Genomic DNA, 25,750 nt, shown 5'->3' on the forward strand with positions numbered 1-25,750 from the left:
AGCATTGTTTCTCTTGTAGTTGTAAATATTCTGAAGATTTGTATTTCCCTTCTAAGATTCTTTGAAGGATGTTTTGGTTATTAGACTTTGTTCAGCTAAGTGGTTGTAAATTTCAGATTCATTTTGAAGAGTCTCAACCACTGCTTTAGCTTCAGAAAGAAACCCACTTGGGAAATGGGGATTGAAGTAAGACGCAGTAGTGGGAAAGCACATTTCATAACAGTCTGTGAATGCACCCTAATCCACATCTGCTGAAAGGCTTGGTCCCAGTTTGAGTTGTGTGGGTTCTTCCCTTTGCAAACATGTGCTTGGACAGACAATTAGTCCTACATAAAGCAGACAGAGATTAAAAAAAATAAAATTTGAAGATAGCTGCAGTGAAATGAATTGCAAACCACATCTCTGTGACGTGTCAGATTGTCTGAGGGGTCTTGTGCAAGGCAGAACTGGCTGCTGGGTTTGTGGTGAGGGTACCACCAGGAGCAGTGCTCATGCTCTGCTCTGGGGCACAGCAGACGTGGCACCACCTATCCTGCTTCTTCTGGGATCTGCCAGCACTGAGTAATTTAAGGTTAGGGTAGGCAGAAACCTTACTAGAAGGATGACAAGAGCATGCCTTGAGGAGGGGCCCTGGGGGAGGTTGCAATGTATGTTTGTGTCACCTCTGTGTTTCTCTGCAGGTGTTGGGATAAATTTGTGCTGTTCACATGGAAGGAGGAGTGATTGGGGAAGAAAGGCAGTGTGCAGGGAGTCAGCAGACCACTTTTCCCAGGACTGCCAGGCTGACATTTAGCTAGTGATCTTGTCTTTCCCCTGCAAAGGTAGCATGAGGATGACAATATCTCCATGTGGCATAGGGATACTGTGAGACTTAGAACCCCAAATGCTAGAATGCTGGGGGATACAGGAGGTAGAATTAGCACAAGGCACTCAAAACTGTTGTGGCTGAGAAGAAAGGGGATTATGGCCTCAGATTCTTCTACAGTGGCTACTCTTGGAAAAGGGCTGGAAGCTTTCTGAAAGGAAAGTTCAAGTTCTGCAGATACAATCACACAATCACAGAATGGCTCAGGCTGGAAAGGACCTCAGAGCTCAGAGACTTTATATTGCTAACAGTGACTACAGTGGGCTTAATATCAACTCATCCTACAGAGTGATGAGCTTCATTTTAGCTGCAGGGAACTGCAGCAGACTCCAGATGCCATGAGCCAGTGCTGTGCGATAAGCAAAGAGCATCCAGGGTGCCCTGGGAGGAGTGTGGCCAGTAGGACAAGGGAGATTCTCCTGCCCCTCTGCTTTGTGCTGTGAGGCCTCATCTGGAGTCCTGTGTCCAGTTCTGGCCTCCCCATCTCAAGGAGGACAAAGAACTACTGGAGAGTGTCCTGCACAGGGCCACTAAGATGCTGAGGGACTGGAAGGTCTCTGATATGAGGAGAGGCTGAGAGAGCTGGGGCTGGTTAGCCTGGAGAGGAGGAGGCTGAGGGGGGATCTGATCAGTGCTTGTAAATATCTAAGGGCTGGGTGTCAGGAAGATGGGGCCAGACTCCTCTCAGTGGTCTCCAGTGACAGGAGAAGAGGTGATGGGCACAAACTTGAACACAGGAAGTTCCAACTAAACAGGAAAAGGAACTTCTTTGCTTTGAGGGTGGCAGAGTGTTGGAACAGATTGCTCAGAGAGGTGGTGGAGTCTCCATCTCTGGAGATTTTCAAGGCCTGCCTGGATGTGTTCTTGTGTGATCTTCTTTAGGTGATCCTGCTGTAGCAGGGAGATTGGACTGGATGAGCTTCAGAGATCCCTTCCAACCTCTACCATTCAGTTTCTACACAAATTGTGTATGAGTTTTCTTTGGTCCCTACCCCATCTTTAAGAGCAGGCAGACATAATTTATTCCTCTATTATGACCCCAAAAGTGTTCCTTTAAGCACCATTGCCTACCTCTGGTATGAAACTGTTCAAACTTTCCCTGGAAGTCATTTTCCTTGACCCCTTTTGTGTTGCAAAAGTAACTGCAGTGAGGTGTCTTTAAAACTGCAATCATCTGCTGCTTAGGGCTTTTACAGGAGGATGCTCCAGTGACGTCAGTGTGGTGTGCCCATGGTTTGTGCTGCTGATCACAGCTGCAGCAGGCAGTCCAGGGCAGGTGGAAGGCTGCACCCTTCTGCCTTTGGTGGGAGGGGGCTAAAGGGGGTAAGTGTTACAGCCTGAGGTGGCCACCTCCTGTTCCCCACAGCAGCTCCCTTAGGCCGTGTGCTTGATGGGTACCCGTGGCTGAATTATGCTTTAATTTGAGCAGTGGATGACTTAACTGCTTTGAAGTAAATAACTGGGTTTGATTTACAGTCTCAGCAGATTTATAAGAAGCTTTTGAATGTGTGGTTAAAAAAATAAAAGAGCCTGTGATAGCTGTGTACCTCTATAAATCTGTCTTTATTGGCCAGCGTGCTGCAGGCTGCTGGGACCCCATTACCCCTTTACAGTCACTGGGCCAGGTGTTTGAGGCTCAGCAATGCAGAAATTTCAAACGTTGTGGGTTTCAGTGATTCTTCCTTGTTTCTGACATGAGATTGATGTCAGAAAACTCAGTCCTTGTAAAGAGACTTAACAGTCAGGATTAAAAGACAAGCTGTTTGTAGGGCACCGATTTCATTGCTTGATACTTCTACCTTGCTGGTTTATTCTGGTGCCATCACAGCCAACTCTGTGACTCCAGACACAGGAACAAGAACAAGTTCTGCACCATGAGGGTAGTGCAACACTGGAACAGGTTGCCCAGGGAGGTGGTTGAGGCCCCATCCCTGGAGATACTCAAGGCTCAACAGGGTACTGAGCAACCTGATCTAGTGGAGGATGTCCCTGCTGACTGCAGGGGGGTTGGACTGGATGACCTTTGGAGGTCCCTTCCAGCCCAAATGACTCTAGTTGAAGATGTCCCTGCTCACAGCAGAGGGATTTGACTAGATGGCCTTTAAATGTCCCTTCTAACTCAAACTATTCTACGCTTCCATGCTTCTATGGTTTTATGATTCTATGAGTGATTCTATTGCAGGGCAAGGTGCAGGTGGAACAGGGCCACCAGCTAGGCTAAGATCGTGCTTTGAATTGAACTGCAAACTTCCATAGCTATCTGCTGTGCTGCCTAGCAGGTCCCCAGACTGGTTTCTCTGGCCATACCTTGTGGTCAGTGCTCAGATACTAATTCCAGATGGGAGGTCTTGCTGTGTTTTGGTCTTCATGGAGTTCTTTGAAAGAAGTGGAACTACTAATTTTAAATCATGTGAAGTTTCAGGTGTTGGATCTTCTCTTCTTGATAAGTGGCCTGTGCCTAGTAGAAGGCTAGAAGTGTAATTTTAAACAGAAAGAGGCATAAATGCCTCAATGTCTGCAGTTGGGTGGAAGCTGAGTGCTGGACCCCTGAGTGACTGGCGAGAGGACATCTCAGAGAGACTCAGTGTCCTCATCAGCCAGCAGGATGTCCTCAGGAGACAGCAGGATGCCCTCATTCACTATTCATAATGCTTAGGTTGGGCTCATTTCTGAAACCCCTTCAGTTTGGGGAAACTGCTATTGTCTGAACACTCACACTGATGGCTTTTCAGGGCAGTGTCTTCTCATATGTTGGAAGACTACCAACTGTATTTTCAACAATAACCTGATTTATTGAAACAGAAATTGTGTTTCTCAGCAGGCAGGAGGAAAAATTTGGTTTGTTTGGTTTGTTTGGCTTGATTTGTTTGTTCTGTTTGTGAGTTTTGTTAGGGTTTTTTGTTTGTTTTGTTTTGTTGGGGTTTTTGTTTGTTTGTTTTTCTTCTTTTGAGGAACTCCAAGTCTGGATGCTTTAAAGTGCTTATTTAAATTTACTGTGGTTTAGGTTTTGCATTATACTTTTTACAAACACTCCCTGAGAAGGCTGGAACACCTTTGCTATGAGGCCAGGCTGATGGAGCTGGGGGTGTCCAGCCTGGAGAAGAGAAGGCTCCAGGGGGACCTCAGAGCTGCCTGCCAGGACCTGAAGGGATCCTGCAGGAATACTGCAGAGGGACTTTTGCTGAGGGTGTCTAGAGACAGGCCAAGGGGGAATGGTTTGAAGCTGAGGCAGAGCAGGGTTAGAGTGGAGCTGAGGAAGAAGTTCTTGAGCAGGAGGGTGGTGAGACTCTGGCACAGGCTGCCCAGGGAGGCTGTGGCTGCCTCCTGCCTGGGGGTGTTGCAGGCCAGGTTGGATGAGACCTTGAACAGCTGAGTCTGGTTGAGAGGTGTCCCTGCCATGAGGCTGCAGTAGATGATCTGAGGCCCCTTCCAGCCTGAGCCATTCTGTGACTCCATGATAATTCAAAGGCATTGGATCCATGAGGATGAGTCATTTGAGGAAGACAGATGGATATATTTTTCATGTGATTTTTCATTTTTAAACATGTGCAGTAATCACTCAGGACATGGCTGTTGGAAGTTTAGACAGCAGTGTGTCTGACTTAGCCAACTGTGACATTTTTAATACAACTCATGCTTTGTTAATGGCATTGCAGCAAATTGCTGTCAGTAGAAGAGGCGCAGAAAAATCTCTGCCAGCTTAACTTTCCCGAGCCAGAGTAGCAGTGTCAGGTTGTCTGGGCTGCTAATTAGGAGCAGTGCTCCCAGAGAGAGGCCCAGCAGAGGCAGTGCTCCTGCAGGGTTTCACAGCCTGTCATTTAAGGGTGGTTTTAACTGCTGTTTACCTGCTCCCACCATTGCTGGCTATTCAGTGTCAGAACAGGGCTTGTCTTGGCATTCCAGACTTGTCTCCTGACTCAGGTGGAGGCAAAAAGCCTGGCTCCAAGTGGCTTGCAATTGTTCTTTGGACTAGAATCTGTTTGATGCTTGGTAAATACACAATTGTATCTCTTTTTGGTTGCTTGCCTTTTGTTGTTGTTGTTGTTGTTTGGGGTTTTTTTTTTGTTCTGAATCCACAGCAAATGAAAGCAAGCAAGTCTGGAGATGCCTGACACTTTTATTTTTGTCTGCCTTACACAGCTCACCAATCTCAGCTTTCAGTCAGAAAGTTAAAGTGGCTTTCTAGGCATGGAAAAGTAAAATGCATGTGTGTGGGGAAAAAAATCTACTCTAAAGAGAACATAGGGAAAGGCAAAATGTCTCAAATACATTGTGCCATTTTTTACTTATTTTTCTGTCATCTCATTTTCCTTGGTTTTACTTCCCAGATTTTATTACTTCATTATTTTTATTTTATTTTATTTTGTCTTTACCTTATTTTTGTATTTCTCTTCATAATCTTTATATTATCTTTATCTTGATATCTTCTATTTGTGTTTATATATCTATTTATGTTTATAGTTAATTGTAGTTAGATTTAGACTTAGATTTATCTTTGGACTTAGATTTATACTTACCTTTGTTTCTGTCTCACCTCTTCTGACTGAGCAGGAAGCAGGAGATGCTTCCTTAGTCAAAATGCAGTGAAGCAAACTCTTGCTCCAGGCTGGTGTATGAAAGTGAGCCCCAGCGGCAAGCAGTCACTGCCACAAGAGGCTGTAGAGGAAGCAGGTCTGACCATGCCTAGGAGATCTCTAGCTCTGTTGTCCTGGCCTTTGGGGCAAGGAGGTGACTCTGTGGCACAAGGCACTTGAGCAGTCCCACCCTTGCACTCCTGTACTGCACTACCATCAGGGACTACACTGACATCTCCCATGTGTGGTGATGCTCATTACAGAAATGTTAAGCTCCTGCAAGTTTTCTTACAAGGACCCTCTCTTGCTTCTCTGAAGCATTGCTTCCCCTAGCGTATGGCCAAGCACCCAAACAACTGCTGCCCAATCCCCAGAGCTGCCCTGCTTGTGCAACAAATGAAGCAAGTGACTGTTAGCAGACCTGAGTACCTGTGACAGTGCTCAGCTGCTCTCTGCAAAGGGGAAGGATTTCTGTCAAAGAAACCCTTTGGGTGTGGTGCTGTAGGAGTGGCAAAGACTTTGCTTCCCTCCCTGCAGCTGTGCTCCTGGGGAGTCAGGCCACCAGCCCACCCATGCTCCTTTACTGAACACACAATCCCCACTTTGAAGCCACTTCCCCTCCTCTCATCTCCCCAATGTCAAGGGTTAGGGCTGCGCTGGCCTCTAAGTGCCTGGCAGATGCTCTCAATTAACACCAACACCTCTCCCCTCCCAAAGGAATAAGGGAAGGAGCCTTACAGATTGGAAAACTAAACCAGCTTTAATTAAAATACTAACAATAAAATTAAATCTCAACAAAACCCCAATATCAAGCCCAGTCCCCTGGTGACAGTTACATCACCATCACCACTGCTGCTGTGCCAGGCACTGGGGAAGCCCCGGACTGGGCTCAGTGGCAGACAGGAGCTGGATTCAGGAACACATGGATCAGAATCAAAGGCAGAACAGAGTTCTCCTCAAACGCAGCCATTGAAGGAAGGCTTTGACCCTGGGGATCCCTCAGCTTTATACTGAAGATGATGTCCATGGGATGGGGTCCCTTAGGGGTCAGTTTAGGGTCACCTGTCTTGTCTGCTCCTCCCTGAAGGTGCAGCCTTTTACTTTCTGCACCCCACAGGATTTAGCAGGCACCTTGGTCTGCACAGGAGCAGGTATCAGCAAGAGCCTTTCTGCACTCTAAGCTTTGGTAGTAAATACAAACATCAATTGTTAGCACTTCTAGAAGCAGACACAGTGCCCTTAACTTCAGAAAGTGAAAATAAAATCACTGAACAGACTTAGTTCTGTTCTAACCCAAACCAGGATATCCAAGCAAGCCCAGATTACAGCATGCAATTCCTGTCTGGAAGATTGGATGCTGCATTCATTCAGAAGACATGTAGGTGGCTTATGGAAGAAAAATAGCACTTTTCTCCTTCTTTTTTGATTGTTTTTTTTTTTTCTTAAAGCTTGATGAATACAGCAAAATAAGGCTTCCTTTAAAAGCAGCTTTTGCAAAAAAAAATATTGGTAACAAAAAAATGAAGATTATTTCTAAAGCATTTTCAAATCTATGCATTATATGCAAGTAAGAAATCAGTCCTGAGTTTATATGTGTATGTAGATAGGGATAAATATGCATATAGAGATATAAATATTGAGATATTGAGATATTTATATAGGGACACAGTGTTATGTAGATGTATTTCTATATAGATATATTTCTATAAAAGATCTAAAATCATACGCAAAGAGAACAAATAACTCAAAATTCTAATTTCCCATAATAACTATCAGGGAAATTGTTGCACCTTGAGTCTTGAGTAGACTTCCAGGCAGTCCTCACTGCAGCCACCTTCTGAGCAAGGAAATTTGTAAGGACCTAAGGCAGTGATTGCTAAGTACTTTCCCTTAAAATAGAGATTGTCTATCTCTTTCATTATTAATTAGAAGCATATGGAGAGTGCAATAAGCATTTTCAATTCTAATTTTATTTCATTGAAAATCAGTCCCCAGTTCACTCTGAACTTTCTGAAAGAGGCTTCAGCTCCTATGAGTTCCATGAGCAGTTTGCTCAGCTCCTTTCTCACATTAAAAAGAAGAGATGCTTCCACTGAAGTGTATACATAGAGAAAGAGCTTCCTCTTTCTAATCTGGCTTCAACATCTGGGAAAAAATGAACTCTATTAGGACAACAATGATTTTAGAGGGCAGGAGGTGTGCTGAGTCCAGCAGTGCCCTCCTCTAGCCCAGCAGGCAGCTGTGTGCTGGGCTGCAGCCAGAGGAGTGTGGGCAGCAGGGCAGGAGAGGGGATTCTGCCCCTGGACTCTGCTCTGCTCAGACCTCACCTCCAATCCTGCCTCCAGTTCTGGTGTCCCCAGCAGAAGAGTCCAGAGGAGGCCACAAAGATGATCCAAGGGCTGCAGCAGCTCTGCTGTGAGCTATGAGGTCCCTTTCCACCTGAGCCATTCCAGGATTCTGTGAGCAGTAGTATAACTACAAAATTGTGGTGCTGCTTTTGCCTCTCTTTTGCTAATTGAAGTCTTATTGTGCAAGTCTTGATCTGAAATGGCAATAAAAATGCCTACAGTACAAAAAATAGGTGTGAAAATCACAGTGAAAGAAGGCAGCCATTCCACATGGCTCTTTCATAAACTCAATTCTGGCCATAAGATGTATTTGCAGTACCCTTTGAAGATTTAGCCACCCTCATATTCATTTGCTCTTTTCTCTGCAGGTACAATGATATTGGTGTGCTTAAGAAAATAGAAAAAGTCTCCTTCCAGCCACATTTCTGCTAGTGCCCATGGTCTACATATTGCCATTAACCAGGGTGGAATTTAGACTATATGATGTCTTAACTATTCTTTATGAAGTCCTTAAGAGGAAATCCTAGTTTTTAAAAAGCAATAAAGGAAGGATGATCACACTTGGCAGAAATGCTCCAAGGAATCTCTTATTAAAATAGGAAAAAGAGAGAAAAAATAAGGCATAGAAGGTTGCTCAGAATCAATGTATATTTTGAGGAAGAGACAGTTCTTTTTTAGAGCCCTTCTGAAAACTGTGTGAATGAAAGAAAAAGAAGAGATTAATTACTTTGAAGATGTGAAAGGCCTGGACATCTGCTCATATTGGGCTTTAATACATGAGTCCAGAAATAGGCATGAAATGAATTTAGTAACTTCTTGAGCCCAAGCTGTTACATACATATATATATATATGTATTTTAAAAGTCCCCTGTGCAACCCAAGCCTTATCTCTGTGGTATACAGTGCCTTTGACTGGTGTGATAACTGGAGAGCCATTCAGAGCAGCTTAGTGCATGGCTGCTAGCAAAACCATAGAGATTAAAAGTTTAATTCATAAAAAGCTGTTATCTGCTAGCTGAGTGGATTTTTTTTTCATATATAGAATATATTTGAAAATAGAATCTCATTCTGTGGAGGGGAGGGCTTGGCCAGCTCTTTATGAACTTCTCTTGTAAGGCAGGGAATGACTGGAGAGAGCCCAGTGTAGGCTGCAAAGATGGTGAGGAGAATGAAGCATCTCCCATGAGGAGAGGCTGAGAAACCTGGCACTGATTAGCCTGGAGAAGAGGAGGAGGAGGGGATCCTATCAACACTTACCAATATGTGATGGGCAGGAGGCAAGAGGAGGGGTTAGAGTCTTTTCAGTGGTGCCCAGTGACTGGAAGAGGGGCAGTGTGCTCAAACTGCAGCACAGGAAGTTCCATCTGAACATGAGGAAAAGCTTCTTGATTTTGAGATTGCCAAAGCACTGGAGCAAGCTGCCTGGAGAGGTTTTGGAGTCTCCTCTAGAGACATTCTGTCTGGAAGAGGATTTGCCATGTCTAAGGGACACATTGTCACATGAACTGATAAGTCCTCCATCAGGGTTACTGAAAGCCTAGAGAACTGCCTGAGAGATGGACACACAGGATAGATCTAGGCTCGCCTTGCTTCACTTCAGCATCCCATATGGACCTACACATGAGCTGGAGGTATCCCAGCTTCTCTTCCAGCCTTTGAACTCCAGTGGTGAGAATCACAGAATGATTTCAGATGGAAGAGGCCTTGATCATAGAGTCATAGAATTGCCAAGGCTGGAAAGGACCTCAAGGCTCATCCAGTTCCAACCCCCTGCCATGGGCAGGGACACCTCACACTAGATCAGGTTGCTCACAGCCACATCCAGCCTGGCTGCAAAAACCTCCAGGGATGAGGCTTCCACCACCTCCTTGGGCAACCTGTTCCAGTGTCTCACCACCCTCATGGTATAAAACTTCTTCCTAACATCCAATCTGAATCTCCCCTCTTCTAGTTTTGCTCCATTCCCCCCAATCCTATCATTCCCTGACCCCCTAAACAGTCCCTCCCCAGCTTTCTTGTAGCCCCCTTCAGATCCTGGAAGGCCACAAGAAGGCCTCCTCAGAGCCTTCTCTTCTCTGGACTGAACAGCCCCAACTCTCTCAGGCTGTCCTCATAGGACAGATGGAAGAGACCTTGAAGATCAAAAAGACCAACCCTTAACCCAGCACTCCCAGCACTGATCTCTGAAGAAAACTATGAATTAAGGTCTCCCTTTTACAGGAAGCTCTGTGCTGAAGTCTTTAAACATAGCATGCACTGTACTGAAGAGCCTGACAAGGAATGTCATTGTGATCTGCCCAGGGCTCTACACCAGCCTCTGCTGCTGGTACCTCCATGCCCTTCCTAAAGACAAGCTACTGGGAAGGGAAAGCAAGTCAAGAGTTTTTAGGAGCTTTCTAAAGTCTTTGACACGGAGGTTATGGTGTGAAATTGCTTCTGGATGTCACATTCTCCTGCACTGCTGAGCAACGTGAGGTGTAGCTCTTTGTTGCAGATGGTTAACCCTAAGATGACTTATGGAAGAAGAATTATTTCACTGTGAGGGTGACAGAACAATGGAACAGGCTGCCAAGGGGTTTGTGGAGTCTCCCTCTCTGGAGATATTCAAGGTCTGCCTGGATGTATTCCTGTGTGACCTGCCCTGGGTGATCCTGCTCTGGCAGGGGGGTTGGACCTGATGATCTCTGGAGGTGCCTTCCAGCCCCTGACATTCTGTCATTCTGTGACTTTCAATTAATTCTCCTGGTTTTCCATAGAACCTCCTGTTGAAATGCCATTTTTGGTGATATGTTGAAGAATAACTAACGGAAAAATAGAGCCAAAATTCAACGAGTGTGAATATTTTTTAGGTTAACAGATCCAGCACTCTGTGTGTGACATGTCTGCCAGGTATATGCACATGTATGTGGAGAGAGGGCTGTGTGAACACAGTCACAGGAGTCATAGGAACACAAAATCAGAGTGGCTTAGGCTGGAAGGCACCTCAGAGCTCATCTCCTCCAACCTCCCCACCATGCCCAGGGACACCTCTCAACCAGACTCAGCTGCTCAAGGTCTCATCCAACCTGGCCTGCAACACCCCCAGGCAGGAGGCAGCCACAGCCTCCCTGGGCAGCCTGTGCCAGAGTCTCACCACCCTCCTGCTCAGGAACTTTTTCCTAAGTTCCGGTCTAACCCTGCTCTGCCTCAGCTTCAAACCATTCCCCCTTGGCCTGTCTCTAGACACCCTTAGCAGAAGTCCCTCTGCAGCCTTCCTGCAGGATCCCTTCAGGTCCTGGCAGGCAGCTCTGAGGTCCCCCTGGAGCCTTCTCTTCTCCAGGCTGAACACCCCCAGCTCCCTCAGCCTGGCCTCACAGCAGAGCTGCTCCAGCCCTTGGATCATCTTTGTGGCCCCCTCTGGACTCACTCCACAGCTCTGTGTCCTTCTCATGCTGGGGACACCAGAACTGGAGGCAGGATTGGAGGTGAGGTCTGAGCAGAGCAGAGTCCAGGGGCAGAATCCCCTCTCCTGCCCTGCTGCCCACACTCCTCTGGCTGCAGCCCAGCACACAGCTGCCTGCTGGGCTGCAGGAGGGCACTGCTGGCTCCTGGGGAGCTGCTTAGCAACCAACACCCCCAAGTCTCTTTCTCCAGAGCTAATCCCAGGCTGGATTTGTGCCTGCTCCTCCAGCAGCTTTAGCTTGCTCCTTTCCCTCTGCTTCCAATGTACAGCAACCTTCCTGAGTTCCCACTGCAGGCATTTAGTTGCCAGCTTTATTGCTACCAACACTGCAAGCTGAATTCCTTTTGTAACTTTCGTCCTTGATAAATAAATGTTTTCAGAACTGCTCGTGTCACACGGGAGCCTCTCTACAGTTTTCAAGTCTCATGGAAGCAGTGAGCCATAAACCTTTAATTCCATAAACCCAGCTCCTGCGAGTGGCAGGCAGAGGCAGTGTAAATGCTTAAACTATGCCTGATTTCCAGAGGAACAGAGGGCTTGGGCTTTGGTTTTTGGGGTTTTTTTATGTTGTTAAATCCTATTTTCTTTGGGCCAGGGACAAAACCCCACCCTTTGGCTCCCTGTTGCCTACAGTGTATCAGTGCTTGCATCTGTCTCATAGTGCACCTGGCACTGGCCCCCTCTGGAACTGGGATCATGGACTAAATGGAGCATTTCTTTGTTCTGCCTCAGCATATTTTTGTAATGGGAGCCATCAGAAGGGAAGAGGCATAACTCTTGCTTTGAATTAAAGGGAAAATGAAGAGTGGAAGGGGAGAGATCTGAGATAGAAGGGGCATCAGTGAACTGTGTAATGGGATGGCTGAGATGGAATACAGCTGGTAGCTACTCCTGGTATTTTAATGGGTAAATCTTGTTGGTGTTGCCTGTGCTTTGAAGGACAGCTCATGAGTCTCCATGTCTGTTTGAGTGTTTAGCAAAGGTATGACTCATAAGCCCTCTGTTACTGTCAAAAATTAGGGACTACAATTTTTTTCTCAATCAGCTCTGTTTCATATTCTGCAGTGCAGTGTGTATGTGATGGCACCAACAGCTTCTTGGAGTGCAGAACCAAAAAAAGAAAAAGAATCTGTGAAATGATGTTTTCTTACATCTGGCTTCTCCCATCATGACTTAATTGCAACTTCTGTTAGCAGCTTTTTGAAACCACTGTGTAACAAATGCATATGCTGGGAACCAAAATGAAGCCAGTAGTTTTTGACATTGAAAGCATTTCACAGGAAGCATTATTATAGTGATTAAGGGGTTCTTAATTCACAAAAAACTATCATAGGAACTAGGGTTGAAATTTGGAGCCACAGCTCTCCTTTTATTTCCAGCTGTCTCAGGCTAGCTCATCCTCAAAGCCTGTCCCAGTGAAAGCTTCACTGCAACTGAAAGAGAAAGGAGTGCAGTGGGGACAATCTTCCCAGAAGAAATAGAAACCAAGTTTGATTTTCCCCTACATGAAAGCCTCCTGATGAGAAGGGCTGCTCACAGCAGATTAGAAGGAGATCAGGAGCTCCCCACTACTAGTGACTAGTGTGTCTTTCTCCATCCTTACACCACAAGCAAGCTGAAATACCTACTGGTGACAGACCCTTAGCACAGTGAGGAAATCCTTTTGGCAGCACAATTGATTCCTCTCTCCCCTGCTTCATTTTCCTCCTCTTTACACTTTTGCTTACTCTAACAGTAAGAAGATGTATGAACAGATAGGCTGACTTCTAAGAGCAAATCAGGCTTTAGGAGGCAGTGACAAAAAGTGCTTCCAGGATGCCAAGAACAGAGGGAACTTTTTTAAAACTCTTTCTTAGGTAGTTGTGAAGTTTTGCTTCCCTTAGTGTCCTGGGAAGGAAAACTCCCTGTGTCACTTCCAAGAAATCGAAGGATCACAGAATGTTAGGGGTTGGAAAGGACCTCCAGAGATCACCCAGTCCAAACCCCCTGCCAGAGCAGCATCACCCAGGGCAGGTCACACAGGAACACATCCAGGTGGGTTTGGAAAGTCTCCAGAGAAGGAGACTCCACAACCTCTCTGGGCAGCCTACTCCAGGGCTCTGCCACCCTCACACTGACAGTTTCCCCTCCTGTTCCCATGGCACCTCCTCTGCTCCAGCTTGCCCCCAGTGCCCCTTGTGCTGTCCTTGGACATCCCTGAGCAGAGCCTGGCTCCAGCCCTGCACATCTTTAGCCCCAGCAATGAGGGCAGCCCTCAGGCTCCTCTGCTCCAAGCTCCAAGCCCCAGCTCCCTCAGCCTGGCCTCACAGGAGATGTTCCACTGCCTGCAGCAGCTCTGGGGCTCTGTGCTGGACTCTCTTAAGCAGTTCCCTGAGGTCCTTCTTGAGCTGAGGGCCCCAGAACTGGACACAATATTCCAGCTGTGGCCTTGCCAGGGCAGAGTAGAGGGGCAGGAGAAGCTCTCTGGGTTTACTCCCCACAGCCCTTCTAATCCACTCCACACAGGCAGTCCTTTTAATGCCACTTGTTGTGGCAAGTTGAATCAGATATTTGACAGCATCCAGATTGCTCAGAACCACCAGCAAAAAAGTCACTTCACTGCAGATGAATGCATGCACCCATATGTCTGCTATTGCTTACAATATTTACACACAGGGGTTTTTTTTTTATTTCTGTGAAGTATTTATTATCTGGTTTGAGTTCCATTTAAACATAACAAATAAACTCTCACAAGGTTTATGAGTGTGGCATCCCCACAGCAAAACCAGCTTGAGTTGTTTGAGCACGCAGAGCAGAGCATCTGCCTGGTGGAGCAGCCAGCAGAGCAGTTATCAGTGTACAGAGGCACTTCTGAGCATTCTCCCTTCCTTTCCTTTCCTTTGGCAGATGTACAGCAGATGGCAATCGACTGGATCACTGGGAACCTTTACTTTGTGGATCATGTCAGTGGCAGGATCTTCGTTTGCAACCAGAATGGATCAGTGTGCATCACCCTCATCGAGCTGGACCTCACTCACCCCAAGGCCATAGCTGTTGATCCAACGGCAGGGTAAGATCATTTTAGCTGCTTTAGCATTTGTCTGCATCAGCATTTATCTGGGGTACATTCAGAGCAGTGTGTCCAGCAGATCCAGGGAGGTTCTCCTCCCCCTCTACTCTGCCCTGGTGAGGCCTCACCTGGAATATTGCATCCAGTTGTGGGCTCCCCAGTTCAGGAGGGACAGGGATCTGCTGGAGAGAGTCCAAGGGAGGGCTACAAGGATGCTGAAGGACTGGAACAGGCTGCCCAGAGAGGTTGTGAAGTCTCCCTCTCTGGAGACTTTCAAGCCCTGTCTGGATGTGTTCCTGTGTGACCGGTGCTGGATTCCATGCTCCTGCACTGGCAGGCGGTTGGACTCAATGATCTCCTGAGGTCCCTTGCAAACCCATAATATCCTGTGAGCATCTGATCTGTTTCATTGAGGGGGTTTAAAAACTGCTTTTTCATTGCTCTGGTGAGTTACTTGCATAGGTGCTATAACCAAATGGTAACATGTACCAAATAGGTAACTCTGAGAGAAGAGGGGCTGGAAAGCTGCTCAGGAGAAAAGGATCTGAGGATGTCGGTCAGCAGCCAGGCGAGGATGAGCCAGCAATGTGCTCAGGTAGCCAAGAAAGCAAACAGCATCCTGGCCTGTGTCAGGAACAGTGTGGTCAGAAGGACAAGGGAAGTGACTGCCTCCCTGTACTGAGCACTAGTGAGGCTGCACCTTCAGTACTGTGCTCAGTTTTGGGGCCCTCACTACAAGAAAGACATTGATGTGGGTCCAGAGAAGGGCAACTAAGCTGGTGAAGGGTCTGGAGAACAGGGCTGGTGAGGAGTGGCTGCAGGAACTGGGGTTGCTTAGCCTGGAGATAGAGAGGATCCCTGAAAGGAGGTTGTAGAAAGGCAGAGGTCAGCCTCTTCTCCCTAGTTACAAGTGGTAGGATGAGAGGAAGTGGCCTCAAGTCGCACCAGGGGAGGCTTAGGCTTTTAGAAGGAACTTCTTAACTGAGAAGGTTCTAACACTGGAGCAGGCTCCCCAGGGAGGTTGTTGAATGCCCATCCCTGGAGGTGTTTAAAAGACACAGAGATGTGGTGCTGAGGGCCATGGTTTAGCACCAGACTTGGCAGAGTTAGAGAATGGTTGAACTCAATGATCTGAAAGGTCTTTACCTCCCAAAATGCTTCCATGATCTATGATTCCAGCTGTAGTAATTGCAACATGTGCCTGGTAATTTCTCAGCGTGGAATTGAAATAATAAGGAAAAAAAGATCCCTCCTTGTCATCAGATTTTCTTTCCCCTTTGCTCTTCTGTAAATTGTGTTTCTGAGTACAGCAGGGGCAAGAGGAACTTTTGGAGGTTTTGCCATACTGTATCCCCTCCATTGCAGGAGTACTGGAAATGGCTTTACTAAGTTTAATTACATTTTGAAAGTGGAATAATTTCTTCTCTGCTGTAGAGGGTCAGCTGTGATGGTACAATTATAGTGTGTCTGCATTTCCTCTTCCATAGATAGATTCAGTGTCACCTGGGAATAAAGCCTTGCTTAAAATGCAAGGTACTAAAAATCCTCCATTCTGTAACAGCCACCAGCTGGGAAAAGTTTTCAAGCAAATGGTGAGGCAAAAGCATAACTAAATAAGAATAGGACTAGGATCAAGTGAGTTTAAAAGTTAAACTCTGGTGGGGAGTTTGGGGACGGGGATCTTGTCTTTGTTTTATCAGCCTGTGAGTAGTTTAGGCTGAAATGACTGGTGGAGTGTGTCCTAAAGTGCCATAAGCCCCTTCTCAATAAATACAAAAATATTTACTGTAGAACAGCTTGTCACCCATATGTGGACTTTTGTCACTCTTTATTTAAAGCCTGCTGGAGTATTAAGATGCATTGCCACAATGGCTTGGATCCTGACAAGAACAGCTTGCCTGCAAAGTTTACAAAGAAGTTTGGTAATGTCATCCTTGACTAGAGCTGTATTTCTATCTGCAGCAGATGGTAAGCTTGACTCGATCTGACTGCAGAGCTGTTCCAAAAGACAAATCCAAGTCCATGCTTAAATTGATTTCTCTGCAAGTTCTGATCTGACAGAACTCGGAGCTTTCAGCACTGCCAACAGCAGCCTTTCTTCCCTCTACATTCCTTGCTGGATTCACTAGATGAGTCCTAAACCTTCTCATTAGCTAACCTTACCTGTCAGGGATGTAGGAAATAGATCCAACCCTTTGATTCTGTGAGAAGGGGTGGAATGGAGAAAAGAGAGGGTGCTTATCCTTCATTTGCTGTCTGCTACCTACAAACCATTCTTACTCAGACAGTTGCCTCCTGTACTGCCTTATGTAAGAGCAGTAGTGTCTGGTTTAGGGCAGATGTGAATGCTGGCCTGTAGCAGAGGCCAGGAGTGACTGTGGTCCTCCCCACTGGGATCTTTCAAACAGCAGTTCCAGTTTGGTTCACGATGGAGACACTGGGCTGAAAATTTGCATTTCAGCACTTAGCTGTTTACTTGTTTCTATTGGCAGTTGTCTTAATTACCTGACACGTGTTGTTCCTGTTAATCAGATACCTACCACACATTGTAATTGATAAGCCCTCTTTGCACATTTGTTCAACCCCTTCATAACTAGGGTTTGGTGCAGGATGCAAAGAGATCATCAGGAAGCATTCTGGCTGCTGAGAAATGGTTTTCATGGAATCAGACAATGGCTCAGGGTGGAAGGGACCTCAGAGCTCATCTCCTCCAACCTCCCTACTGTGCCCAGGGACACCTCTCAACTAAACTCAGCTGATCAAGGTCTCATCCAACCTGGCCTGCAACACCCCCAGGCAGGAGGCAGCCACAGCCTCCCTGGGCAGCCTGTGCCAGTCTCACCACCCTCCTGCTCAAGAACTTCTTCCTCAGCTCCACTCTAACCCTGCTCTGCCTCAGCTTCAAACCATTCCCCCTTGGCCTGTCTCTAGACACCCTCAGCAAAAGTCCCTCTGCAGCCTTCCTGCAGGATCCCTTCAGGTATTGTTTCTGCTTTTTGTGGTCTTTTTTCCTTTCCTTTTACACTTTCTTGCTGGCAGTAGTTGTGATATATTTCTGTTTCAAAGTATAAGCCTTGCTGTCTAGGGAACTTGCTGGGTTTATTTTATCTTATTTAAAGAAGCCCAAACACATCCATCCCACAAAGCTGTCCCAGGCTGAGCCCCTGAATGAATGTGGTGCATAAAGTGTGTGTGCAAGCGCTGCTGGAGGCAGTTATGTTTATACACTGTGAGCATATGATTCTAAATCACTTCTCTGGGGTATTTTTGGTGCTTAAACATGGAAGCTAGGCTGTTCTGGGAGGTTTTGTCTCCTGTAAGAATTACATATTAAGGGGTTCAGTGTAATTACACTGTAAGATTCTTGTTCCTGTAATGTATGTTGCTATCATGCTATGTTCCTCTGCAAGCTGAAGGTACGCTTGAACAGAGACCATTTCCTCTGCTCTTCAGGGCTTGAACAGAAGCCTTTATGTCTTTATGCTCCTCTTGCATGGCCACACCTGTGCTGTTATATGCATTTAGCTGTTTCATGAACCAGAAATTCTCCATTTAGCAATAAAACAACCAAGGCACAGGTGGAAAATTTCCTCATTCTGCTTGCTTCCCTTTGCTGCACGCAAGAATATGTTTTGAGTCTGATTCTTTTCAGATCTCTGTGCCTGCAGGTTTTGTTGGGTATGTGGTGGTGCTGGTTTTGTAAGTTTTTCCAGGAGCTCACAATGGCATTGAGCTGCTAAGCTTGGTTCATGCCAGACAATGGATGAAAGAACTTTTGTTGCTCTTCTAAAACTGAACTTTAAATTGAGAGGAGAAAGGTTCTGCTTTTCAAAAAGCTCTTGGGCAAGCAGGTTTGGTATGTTCCTAATGTAAGCATGCTACTTTGCTTTAGGATCTCAGCTCTTTTGTCAATCTAAACTAATCTAATCACCTTTTGGGGTTATTCCAGGCTGTCTCTGATGGATGCCCACCTGAAAAAATCCTCCCCCACCTCACCCAAAACAGTGAATGAATAATTTACCCAATTAGAGGGTTTTCAGTACTACTACTCAGCTGTTACCTGTTTTGAGTTAGGAGTAGCACAGGCTAAGTCTCAGAGCTGTGTTAGGGAGGCCACAAGAAGGGAGAATGGCTGCTCTGCCTCACTGTTCATGGTGGTTACTTGAGAGTCCTGACTTGTCAGTGAAGAAAAAGCTAGAGCAATGCTAGCAAGAAATCAAGTGGCCCTCAGAAAGAGGGGGGATAGATTGTTTTGCAATAATGCACTGTCTGTCCAATGCCTTTGAAGGAAGATGTTTGCCTCCACAAGTCTTCAGTTCAGAGTTTTGCTAAATTTGAGTGTGGGTCTCCTTTTCTTTGGAGGTCAGGAAACAGCAGCTCTTACTTTTCCTGGCCCTTGAAACCAACATTAAATGGATGATGGTGCTGATGACTGTCAGATGAAACAAATATGAGCTGGGTTAGAACGCTTTTATCCAGCTAAGGGCTTTGGTGTAGGTCTGCTGGACTCTTGGGGAACGGCTTTCCAAAGGATTCCAGCTAGTTTGGCAAGCAGTGTGCATGTTCATGAGGGTTTGATCACCACAGCTGTGTGGGATAGGGAGGGTAGCACACTGAAAACTCACAGGAGGAGGGATTTAGATTTTCTCCCAGCTTTGCTGCAAGCCAGCTCGATGTCTGTAGAGAAAGCATTATTATCTTTTTACTGTCTTTGTATCCCCTTGTATATAACAGAGAGCATGAAATGTCTGTTATCTGATATTGGGATGCATTCAGGACTATTAGGAATTCATCTTGTAGAACCGCACTGCTAACTGTGTGCATCTACATATTTATACTGTAAATATGGGGACTTAATTACCTCCAGGCTTCAAGGTAAATTACTGCTTCCACTGCACCACAGTGACAACAGAGAATGTGTGGCTGTATTTTAGGAGGAAAAATGCATTAGAGTAGGGAGATGCTGCAGTTCCAAATGCTTGGTCCTGATCATGCTGTTTAGACATGGACCATACCTGGAGTAATAAGTGAGCCTGCAGTGTGTCCAGGTGGCCAAGAAGGCCATCAGCATCCTGGCCTGGATCAACAATAGCTGGCCAGCAGGAGCTGGGAAGTGATCCTGCCCTGTACTCAGCACTGGGGAGGCCACACCTTGAATCCTGGGTTCAGTTTTGGGCTCCTCACTCCAAGAAGGACATTGAGCTGCTGGGGCAAGTCCAGAGAAGGGCAACAAAGCTGGGAAAGGTTATGAAGGACAAGTCTTACAAGGAGCATCTGAGGGAGCTGGGCTTGCTTAGTCTGGAGAAGAGGAGGCTGAGTGGAGACCTCCCCATTTAGAGGTGGTAAGACAAGAGAAAATGGCTTCAAGCTGTGCCAGGAGAGGTTTACATTAGACATTAGGAATTGATTTTGTTTCTCTGAAAGGGTTTGCAAGGCCTGGAACAGGCTGCCCAGGGCAGTGGTGGCATCACCATCTCTGGAAGCATTGAAAATCTGTGGGGCTGTGGCATTTAGGGCCATGGCTTAGTGGTGGCCTTGGCTGTGCTGTGTTCATGGTTGGATTCAATGCTCTTGAAGCTCTTTTGCAGCCTCAATGATTCTGTGAACCCGTGGTTCTGGTATAAATATCATACTATCTTAACTTCTCCTCACACCCATGTTCCATATTTTTGGGACTGCCAGGAAACAGGGAATGTCATAAACAGAAGACAGAGCTGTGGGCTCACAGCTGCTCTTGGTTCTACAACTGTGCAGCTTGCAAAGGAGGGTCTGGTGCTGTTTGTGATGCCTGTCATCATTCTCTCCTGTATTTCATAGGCTTGTGGAGAAAGATTAATTTCAATGAGAGTGTTTGAAATGCAGAGGGCAGTGATGGAGCACCCAGTTACAAAACTATTCCAAACATAAGGAGGTGTGTGGAGAAAGGGCAGGCAGGGTGAGATTCCAACTAGGATGTGCAGAGAGAAGCTGGTGTGTGGGAGGATGCGTGGAGCAGAGTATAGAGAAGTACCGGGAGTGAGGAAATGGCTTAGATGCTTCCTACATCAATCACTTCAAAGGCAAAGCATGCTGGAGGGGGAGGAGGAGGGAGAGAAGAATTGGAGAGGATGCCCAATTAGAGGCTAAAGTCACTGAAACCTGTAACTAGCGTTGAAAAATTGCATTAGTAACAATAGGGAGAAAAGACTTAGGACTAAAGAGCTTTGTAAAAGGAGCAAGCTCCCACTGCAGCACTGTGTCATGGGAATGTTTGGGGAAAGCTTTTAATCGGCTTTTCCTTCTCATCTCTTGTAGAAATAAAGCAGGGAACCTACAAGCTCTGCTTATTTCTTGCACACAACATTAGGAAATGCAGGTGGGGAGAGGCTGTGACAGGATGATGTCAGAACATCTCATGTGTAATGGTGGTGTGTGCTCTTCCTTGGCTATGGTAAAAGGTCAGAGGGAAAAAAACAGTGCAAAAAAATTCATAATAATAAAATAAATAAATAATCACAGAATCACAGAATGTTTGGAGTTGGAAAGGACTTCCAGAGATCACCCAGTCCAACCTCCCTGCCAGAGCAGGAGCACCCAGGGCAGGAACACATCCAGGTGGATTTGGAAAGTCTCCAGAGCAGAAGACTCCACAACCTCTCTGGGCAGCCTGCTCCAGGGCTCTGCCACCCTCACCAGACAGAAGTCTCCTCATGTGGAACCTCTTGGGTTCCATCTTGTCTTTCTTTCTCCTTGTCCTGTCACTGGGCACCACCAAACAGAGCCTGGCACCTTCATCCTGACACCCACCCCTCAGGTATTGAGAGACATTGATCAGATCCCCTCTCAGACTTCTCCTCTCCAGACTGAACAGCCCCAGGGCTCTCAGTCTCTCTTCACAGGGCAGGGCTCCAGTCTCTGCATCATCCTTGTAGCTCTCTGTTGGACTCTCTCCAACAGGTCTCTGTCTCTCTTGAACTGGGGAGTCCCAAACTGGACACAGTTCTCCAGGTGTGGTCTCAGCAGGGCAGAGCAGAGGGGGAGCAGAACCTCCCTAGCCCTGCTGGCCACACTTTTCATGCTGCACTCCAGGATGCCATTGGCTCTCTTGGCCACAAGGGCACTTTGCTGTCCCATGCAGAACTTGCTGTCCCCCAGCACTCCAAGGTCTTCCTGCATGGAGCTGCTTTCCAGCAGGATGACTCCTGGTCTGTCCTGGTGCCTGGTGGTGCTCCTCCCCAGATGCAGGACTCTGCACTTGTCCTTGTTGATCTTCATGAGGGTCCCTTTCACCCAGCCCTGCAGCCTCTTGTATTTTAAGTCTGTAACAGCAATCAACTGACACCTTTCAATCCGCAAAGGTGCACAAGGCAAGCAAGGGAAGAATTAAACACCTTCAGTTTCCCCCTTTCTCATCTCAGAAATTTGTTCTGAGGGAAAAAATTCTTGAATGATTCCATTAGCTTCCTCTTTGAGTCTAAGCACTCTAAGCACAGATTTTTCTGGGGCTAAAATGGAAGCAGCAGTATGAAAATCCTAATCCAAATACATCCTGATGGTTTTGAAACACAGCAAGGAGCTTTGCCTCAGCCTAAGAGTCTGGAAAGCAGGACAAAGCCAGGGGTAAGATAACCTCTTGAAATGCAGCCATCTGTGAGAGGGAAGAGTTGGGCAGCATCCTTGAAATGGTGTACTGGAGAGCAGAGCTGGAGAAGCTCATCAGAATCCCTTCCTTCTGCCTGATGAAGTTTTCATTTTCACTGCTAAGTTTATTGTACTGCTGAAATAATTGTAGGAGGCATAAGAAGAAGAAGCTGGAGGTTGGTCTTGTGAACCCTGTTGGCACCCAGAACAATTAGCTACTGTTGCCAATACTTTTACTCAAGCTGTGCTTCAGTTTCCTCCTGGGATATTTCATTCGCTGGACAGACTGAAATGTCCTGTGAGGTTCACACTAGAAAAGGCAAGGGACAGGGAAGGTTTTACACATCTCTGAAACAGGTTTCCCTTGCTGGAGAGCTAGCACAGGGCCTGGGCTATGGAAAAGCCATCCCAAAGGATGGATGAAAACCCTGAAGGGGTCTAAGAGGGTTTTATTTTCCTTTTCCTTATCTCTCCTCTGTAAAGATAGAAATAAAATGAGGTTTGTACCAACAATTCAACCTGTTAGGCAGCATGGGAAGCCATTTAAACCAGTAAGAGCTATCCTCCTGGGTGGGAGCTTAGAAAAAAGCCAGGAAAACATTTTCCTTGAGTAAAGTCTTTGATGAAGCCTGAGGCCAACCCTGAAATCTTGTACTGCAGAGCTTGAGATAGTCAGAAAAGAGGAGGTGAGCTGATGAAGTGGACAGAGACCTTTCTGAACCAACTGTCCTGAAAGTGATTTCATTTTCCTTCTTTCCTGTGCCCAGATCTTTTCTGAAATGCCCAATCACAAATGCACCACCTTAGACACAATGAGTAGGGTTTGCACTTGGCTTGGGTTAACCATGACATAAAGCAAAGCTAGGGTAACAAAACACACTTGCAGGGTACAGTGGGCTTCTGGGCTGCACTGGGAGGCTTTTGGGCAGCCCTAGAGATCTCCTTCCCCATTCAGAGAGCTCCAGTGCTGCTCTGGCAGCTGGCAAGCAGGAGAGCTGGCACCTGGGGTGGTGGGTGGCACTGGTGGCACATTGGCTTGTAGCCACAGACTGGGTTGTGCACATCAGGATTTGGCACCTTAGTGAGAGCTGTGAACGTATCTCAGTCTGTGCTTCTGTGGTCTTTATTTTAACCCTTACCTGCCTGATTGGATTGGGTTGGGTTGCTTTGGTTGGGTGTTTATTTTTTTGTTTTGTTTTCTATGATTTGAAAAGTGTCTTCTGCTTAGCTGGTGAAGGAAGGGGTTCCTTGTGCCCAGGCCACAGAGGGGCACATCCTTTTGCTTCACACCTGTTCTTAGACAGGAGGTGGAGAGGGTGTGGTGCCTAGGGGCTTGCCCTGGTCTGCAGAGAAAGAAAGTCTTTGGCCTGATCTGGCAGAATGCTGTGACGGTGCAATAAATGGCAAGTGGATATCGAGTGGTTTCTTGAACCAGGAAAAAGGAGAGAAAGTCAAGGAATTTGTTATCAGTGAGGAGATGAAGTTTCTTACAGGGGAGGAAGGGGGCAGGAGCTCAAAAGGCAGGGGAGGTCAAAGCAGTCTGTATTTTTCTTTATTTCTTTCATTGTTATTTGGGCAGGGGAGTCTTTCAGGAAAAAAATAAAACATCTGCACTTATTGTCTGCTGCCTTTTTTATTCCCTCTTTACTCCCTTGTCTCTAAGCTTTTATAGCAGGGAGGCTTGGGGGAGATCTCTGAGTCTTAAAACCTTCTCTTTTTCTTCCTTTTTTTTTTTTTATTTTCCCTCTCAGATTAGTCACCATTTTCTGCTGATCAAAGGGGAATGTTATAATCATTAAAGCTCACTTTCCAACAGCAAAATCATTAGTATTTTAATAACATGCCATTATTAAAAGAGCTCAGTTCCTTTTCCTGTCACAAGCAGTTTCAAAGAGCTGTAAGATGTAAGACACATGAACTTCTGCAAAGTTTTAAAGGTGACCTGAAAAAGAATATTCTTAAAAAAAAATCCCACCAAAAAAAAAAAAAAGAAAATCCTCACAGAACTTTGCAGCAACTAATGATGGTAGGAAAGTTTTCATTAAGAATTCAGATTTTGTTCCTCCTGCTCCACAACCTCTTCTAGGTTGTGAAGATCATGGAATATATCATCATAGAATCCTAGAATGGCTCAGGTTGGAAGGGAGCTCAGAGCTCATCTCTTCCAACCTCCCCACCATGCCCAGGGACACCTCTCAACTAGACTCAGCTGCTCAAGGTCTCATCCAGCCTGGCCTGCAGCACCCCCAGGCAGGAGGCAGCCACAGCCTCCCTGGGCAGCCTGTGCCAGAGTCTCACCACCCTCCTGCTCAAGAACTTCTTCCTCAGCTCCACTCTAGCCCTGCTCTGCCTCAGCTTCAAACCATTCCCCCTTGGCCTGTCTCTAGACACCCTCAGCAAAAGACCCTCTGCAGCCTTCCTGCAGGATCCCTTCAGGTCCTGGCAGGCAGCTCTGAGGTCCCCTGGAGCCTTCTCTTCTCCAGGCTGAACACTTCCAGCCCTTGGATCATCTTTGTGGCCTCCTCTGGCCTCACTCCACAGCTCTGTGTCCTTCTGCTGGGGGCACCAGAAGTGGAGGCAGGATTGGAGGTGAGGTCTGGGCAGAGCAGGGTCCAGGGGCAGAATCTCCTCTCTCAGCCAGAGATGTTGTGGAGTCTCCTTCTCTGGAAACTTTCCAAACCTACCTGAGTAAACTATTCTAGGTGACCCTGCTCTGGCAGGGAGTAGGACTGGATGATCTTTTGAGGTCCCTTCTAACCTGTAATATTCTTTGATTCTGTGTTTCTCTGGTCCTGTAATTCTGCACTGAGGGAGGCTAACAGAAGGCTGGAATATTCCTGTCAGACAGACTTAGTCCAAAGCGTGCCCAGTGCTGGAGGTTACAATATGTTTGTCAATCATGCCCTAGCATCTCCTCAGCATTGTCAGTTTTTCCTTTCTCTATCAAAGTCTTTCTGTCAGAAGGAGAACCATAAACCAGCTTTCTATTTAACCAGTGTTTTCTTGAAAACTTCTGGATTTTCTCAGCCTTCTCTTTTCCACATTAGGCTGCCACAGACCCTGCAAGTTTTGCACAGGCCATAGCTTTTTCTTTTTTCTCCCATCTTTTAGTTGTTATTCTCTCCAGATTACCTCTGGCTTTTCTCTATCTTCCACCAAAAGGGGTCACATTTCAGCTGAGCTCCAGCCAGGGCTGTTCATGCTGCTGAGCAGAGAATGAGGGCACTGACATGCAAAAAAAACCCCAACTAACCAAAATCAAACCCTCAGGAAAAGAACATTTGGGAAAATCTACATGAAAAGCTCAGTATCTGTGTAAGGAGCCCCAGAGAAAACAGCAGTTTCTATCAGGATGATGTCCTCATGCTGCTGCTGAATTCACTGAATGGATTTCATCATTTGTGCAGCTTTGGGTGGTTCTTGCTAATGCAGAAGAAGGTCTTCTTATGCTTTAAACTCTGTATGAATATAGGTGCTGGTTTATTGGCAGTAAGGAAGGAAATGAATGGCATGGAACCAGCTCGTTAGGAAATCTGTGGTTTGCCCAGGTTTGTGTTGCTGCAATAGCAGGAGCAGGGAAGGGATTGTCCCCTGGGAATCAGCTCTGGGGAGGCCACACCTGGAGTGTTGTGTCCAGTTTTGGGCACTCAATAGAGAGGTGTGGAGGTGCTGGAGCCAGGGCAGAGGAGGGCAAGGAAGCTGTGAAGGGTCTGGAGAATAAATCTGATGAGGAGTGACTGAAGGAGCTGGGGATGGTTAGTGTGAAACAGAGGAGGCTGAGGGGAGACCTCATCGCTGTTTACAGCTACCTGAAAAGGAGGTTGTGAGGAGGCTGCTGCTGGTCTCTACTCA

The 25,750-nt window shown here is 46.5% G+C and overlaps 1 protein-coding gene across 1 annotated transcript in view; it reads left to right on the top strand.

Moving 5' to 3' along the window:
* Positions 1-25,750, top strand: part of LRP1B (LDL receptor related protein 1B) — a 660,028-nt gene that overhangs the window by 332,713 nt on the left and 301,565 nt on the right. Inside the window, exon 7 of the mRNA XM_054381274.1 lies at positions 14,116-14,278. Within this exon, the coding sequence (XP_054237249.1) occupies positions 14,116-14,278 (163 nt within the window). The remainder of the gene's footprint in view (positions 1-14,115; positions 14,279-25,750) is intronic.

Source organism: Indicator indicator, chromosome 5 (genome assembly GCF_027791375.1).
Source record: "Indicator indicator isolate 239-I01 chromosome 5, UM_Iind_1.1, whole genome shotgun sequence".
Lineage (NCBI taxonomy): Eukaryota > Metazoa > Chordata > Aves > Piciformes > Indicatoridae > Indicator > Indicator indicator.